At 55.3% G+C, this 5,114-nt stretch overlaps 1 protein-coding gene across 2 annotated transcripts in view; it reads left to right on the forward strand.

The window, feature by feature from the left end:
* The first annotated feature begins 501 nt into the window (after positions 1–501).
* NYNRIN (NYN domain and retroviral integrase containing) overlaps positions 502–5,114 on the forward strand; it is a 23,643-nt gene continuing 19,030 nt past the window's right edge. The window contains exons 1-2 of one of the 2 annotated variants that reach the window (XM_039254700.1): positions 502–512; positions 1,142–1,355. In XM_039254700.1, coding sequence (XP_039110631.1) covers positions 1,158–1,355 — 198 coding nt within the window. In that variant the 5' untranslated portion in view covers positions 502–512; positions 1,142–1,157. Of the gene's footprint in view, positions 513–932; positions 999–1,141; positions 1,356–5,114 lie in introns of those variants that run through there. The other variant, XM_039254699.1, reaches the window with a different exon arrangement.

Consider the following 5,114-nt stretch of genomic DNA (forward strand, 5'->3'; position numbering starts at 1 on the left):
GGACCCAGACTGCCCTCCACAGAGCCAGGTTCTGTTCAGGCCCCAGGGCTGCATAAGGTGTTCTTTGTGCTGGGGATGCCTCAGGGCCGGGTGTTGGAGGCAGGCCCCCAGCCCGGAGCTAGTCCCTGACCACCGATGCCAAGCGGTTGGCTGTGGGTCAGGGGTTGAGGGAACCCTCAAAGGCTGCGTTACTGACCAGACCCTCACTCTCAGCCCTGAAGCAACCCCCCTCCCGGCATTACTCAAACTTGCTAAAAGGGGCTTTCATTAACCACGCCAGTCTGAAAACTCAGGCGGCTCTCCCCGCCCTTCCAGCCCTGGGGGCTTCAGGAGGGTCTGGGCTGCCTGCCAGCCCCGGCTGTCCCCAGACTTGGGGGTGGGGTGGGGAGGCGGTGCCGTTACCCTCTGCTTCCTGCTAGGTTTCCAGCCCGGAGTTTCCTCCGGCCCCAGCCTCCCCGGCTCCCTCCCCGGCTCTCCCTTAACCCTTTCCACCGGGGGAAGGAGTGGCACAGGTCCTCTTTTCCGCTTCTCCGGGGAGGGCTGGGAGGGGCGCGGTGGGAGGAGCTGGGAGAAAGTCCCCGAAACCGAGCCCCCTCTCCCCCACCGGAACGCCCCTCCTTCCCCTTCCTCTTCCTTCCACTCAGGAAAGGGGAACGTGGAAGGAAATTAACTTTGACCTCTGATTCTGGCTTCGGGCCTAAAACTTAGGTGGAAGGCCGAGGTTTCCAGGACCCTCTCGCTCCCTCCCCCCCTCCCCCGCCCTGTCTTCCCCTCCTTTGGCCCTCCGCGCCCCTTCAAGCCACCAGGCAGACGGAGGAAGGGTTCATCCTGCAGGGGCTGGCGCAGTGGTGAAGGGGGGAGGCTGGGGGCGGAGGGAAGGGCGGCGGGAGCCCAAGCAGTCCCACCCCTAGCTGCAGCCCCTGGCAGGAAGAGATTGTCGCGGGAGCCGCCGCCAGAAGGGACGGAACTCGGGCGGACCGGCGCCGTGGCCGTGGCCGGTGGGTTCGCGAGCCGGGAGGACCTGGCTGAGGCTGGGGGCGCGCCGCTCGGAGGAGGGGGCGTGGCCTGGGCTCCTCCCACACCCTGCTGGGGCGCCTCCCGCGCTGGGACTCGGTTGACACCGTCGGCGCCCTCCTTCCAGGGGCGGCGGGGCAGCCATGCTCCTGTCCCGGGGCGACCCTCCGGCGCAGGAATGGTTCATGGTGCAGACCAAATCGAAGCCCCGGGTGCAGCGGCAGCGACTGCAAGTGCAGCGCATCTTCAGGGTCAAGCTGAACGCCTTCCAGAGCCGCCCAGATACCCCCTACTTCTGGCTGCAGCTGGAGGGGCCCAAGGAGAACATGAGCAAAGCCAAGGTAAACAACTTGTCCCCACCCCCACCCGCCCCTTCCAGCAAGACCTCTCTCTCTTCCCCCTGCTCGGGGGAGACAGGGGTCCCCAGAGATCCCTCGACCTGGATACGGCACTATGGCGGGCAGGTAGTGGGCCAACGTCCTGCCTTTCCAGATCTGCAGCCTTGGCTCCTTCCCTCTGGTTCCTTTTTTCTTTTCTGCCTCACCCCTCTTTTGCGTGTCACTTCTGTCCCTCAAGTGCGCCTAGATACCCTCCGTGGTATGTGTTCCCTCATGAGCCTTCGGTGGCCAGAACCCCAGCATCCCCAGCCTGCTCCGACATCTGGGGGAACAGCTTAAGGTCCTTCTGTGGCCTCTGCAGCACCTCTTTGTTCTCCACCAAGACACTGGAAGGCCCAGGTCCTTCTGTCTTCCTTTAAGTCTCCTTAAATCCCGGGTTGCCCCTTGGAGCCTCTCAGAGTGCTGGACTGGGGGGGCCCTTAGAGATGCTTCTAGAGCAATGCAGATGTTTTACAAATCAGGTATTGGGGATTGGAGAGGGTGAGAGGCTTGCCTGAGCACACAGTGTCAGGTAAGCAGGGGGTGGCAGGTGCTGGGACCAGAACCCTGGGCTCTGGGCTCCCTGCCCCGCACTCTTGATGCCCTAGGCAGCCTCTTGTGGGAGCTGGTGTGTGTGTGTGTGTGTGTGTGTGTGTGTGTGTGTGTGTGTGTGTGTGTATGTGTGCGCGCACGCGCACACAGCTGTTCTGGAAGGCAGCAGCCCCTGGGGATGGGTGGGAATCTTGGAGCAGGGCTGTGGGCTTTCAGATGAAAGGGCCTGCTGTGTGGGGCTGAGCACTGGATGGGCTAGGTCACAGTGTACCTCTCTTGCATACTCCCTGGCTTCTCTTAACAAGGTTCTCTCTGGCCTCCAGTCATGGCCAAGGTCTCCCTCTTCCCCCAGATTCCCTTATCTTTTCCTAGTGGGAATGCTACAGTTTCCCTGGGCCCCAGGCCATTCGCTTCCTGTGTATCTCTCACCCCCGCACCCTGCCCAACACACACCCCTTCCCCAGCTGAGTCTATACCAATATCCTAATTGGTCAAGGCCATGGGTGGGGGAGCCTGGAATACACTGGCCAGTGGCAGGCAGGCAGGCAGTCTGGAAAGTTCCTCCCTCAGCCCCTCCATTGGGCTGCTTGGTCAGCAGTTTTTCCAGTTCTGACAGAGGTGCTGGTGGGGGGAGGGGGGAGGGGTGCCTGCCTAGGGAATGCATGGGCGGGAGCCCTTGAGATTCAGACTTTTCAGTAGCTGGAATAGAGTTGGTTAACAACAGGAGACTTTGGGGTGTTTTGGGTTCTTAATCTTTTTATAAATTTGAAATAGAACAACTCACCCTTTTATGGGAGTTGGATTTTTAGAGGGGCCCAGCTCCCCTGCCCCCTGCTTAAATCCCAGATCGAATTCTCTAGGCCTGTCTGCTCTTGCTCCTACTGCCACCTCAGGGTTCCTTGGGCCACTGATCCTTCCCTTACACCCCAGGCCCTGCTAATGTCACCAGTGGCTCCTTCAGTTCCCCCACCCTGTCACCTCAATCCTCTTTGTCTTCCTTTGGGTAATGACTCTGTTTAAGATGGAGACAAGGCAAGGGGCTTCTGGGTAACTCTCTCTCTTATTGCACAGAATTTCCGGAAAGAAGAGATAGTTGGAGGTTTGGAGCAGGGGAGCAGGGTAGGTGGGAGGATAAGGCTTTGTCCCAGGAGTCAGGAGATCAGGGCTTAACCTGTTGTCACCAAGATATGTCTGGGACAGAGGGGTGTGGCAGAGAGAGTTTGAGATTGGGGTTTGCTACTCTCTAACTGGGTGACCTGGGTCAAACAATTTACTCTCTCTTGAGCCTGTTTCTTCATCTATAAAATAATGTAACACCCACCTCACGGAGGGCTTGTGAGTCAGTTGAAATAATGCATGCTTAAGCACGTTTGCAGACGTGGAGAGCTTTGGGGGATAGATGTCACTTATTATATAACTTTGAGTGAGTGCTTTTGCCTCTGATTCTTGATCTCCTTGTTTGCAAAGTGAAAAGCTTAAATTACAGTAAGATGATTAAATGCTCTCTAAGGTCCAGCAATCCGTTATGTGACAATTTCTCAAGTACAAGGATGTCTTGTGGCTTCCATAGGGAGGTGCTGAGGCTGACCCCATTCCCAGATGCAGGGACATAGAATCCTGCACTTTGATAATGTCCTACTATAAGCAGGATACCTAGCAGAGAGGACCTAGCGAGATCAGAAGCTGAAGGATGGGAAAGGGCTGAGCATGGGGGGTCGTTGGTTTGTGAGAGGAGGAAAGGTGAAGGACACAGGCTCATCTGGAGAAGGGCCTGGGTGTGTTTCTAAATTATATGCACTGGCTTTCCAGGAAAATCTCTGTAGAACGGAAGAGTGCTTTTATTTTATTTATTTATTAAAAACAATTTTTTAATGTTTATTTGTTTAAAAAAATTTTTAATGTTTATTTATTTTTGGTAGACAGAGAAAACACAAGCAGGAGAAGAGCGAGAGGGAGACACAGAATCTGAAGTAGGTTCCAGGCTCTGAGCCGTCAGCACAGAGCCGGATGCGGGGCTCAAACCCACAGACTGGGAGATCATGATCTGAGCTGAAGTCGGACACTTAACCGACTGAGCCACCCAGATGCCCTTCAAGAGTGCTTTTAATTGCTATCTTGTAGTTGGGTTTAAGAAATAATGAAGACAGGGGCACTTGGGTGGCTCGGTTGGTTAAATGTTTGACTCTGATTTCGGCTGAAGTACTGACCCCGTGGTTTGGTTCTTGAGATCGAGCACCACATCAGGCTCTGGGCTGACAGTGCAGAGCCTGCTTGGAATTCTCTGTCTCTGTCTTTTCTCTTTCTCTGCCTCTCCTCTGCTCGCGTTCTCTCTCTCTCCCTCAAAATAAATAAATAAAAATTAAAAAAGGAAAGAAATAATGAAGACACTGCTGGAAATCACCTTCCCAGGCAGCAAAACCAAACACTGGAGTGGCTTTGCCTCTCTGAAGTGAAATCATCAAGTGGAAAGGAGGGTTTTGATAATGACAGAGTTGCCCAGGGACAAGCCCTGCTCAGCCCTCTGTCCTTGATAACAATGTGAGGAAGGGTTGAGCACAGAGAAGAGAGGTGACATTTCATTTTCCTTAAAAAAAATTTTTTTTTCATGTTTATTTACTTTTGAGAGAAAGAGAGAGACAGAGACAGAGGCGTGAGCGGGGGAGGGGCAGAGAGAGAGGGAGACAGAATCTGAAGCAGGCTCCAGACTCTGAGCTGTGAGCACAGAGCCCGACGCGGGGCTTGAACCCATGAACCGTGATATCATGACCTGAGCTAAAGTTGGATGCTTAGCTGACTAAGCCACCCAGGCGTCCCTACTTCTCCCCTTTTTGAAGATGGTGGAGGGAGTTGAGGGGCATCCAGAGACCGGGTTCAGGGAGCTGTGGGACAGGGCATGATTTGCTGACTTTTGGTCTGGCTTGTCAGGTGGAAGTTGATCTGTCTCTGCTCCACACTGAGCTGTATCATAGAAGTGGGTGGCCAGGGGCATGCTGGAGCTGGCTGCTACTAACCCACAGTTACTATTTCAGGAAGTTTGGAAGCCAGTGGGGTCCCCCTGGTAATTTGAAATTAACCATGGTGGGAATATTTCTGCCACAGAAACTGTCAGAGGCTACAATCAGATCTATCCCCCCCCCCCCCCCCCCCCCCCCCCCCCCCCCCCCCCCCCCC

The sequence above is a fragment of the Hyaena hyaena genome, unplaced genomic scaffold (genome assembly GCF_003009895.1).
Source record: "Hyaena hyaena isolate Hyena2069 unplaced genomic scaffold, ASM300989v1 scaffold_497, whole genome shotgun sequence".
NCBI lineage: Eukaryota > Metazoa > Chordata > Mammalia > Carnivora > Hyaenidae > Hyaena > Hyaena hyaena.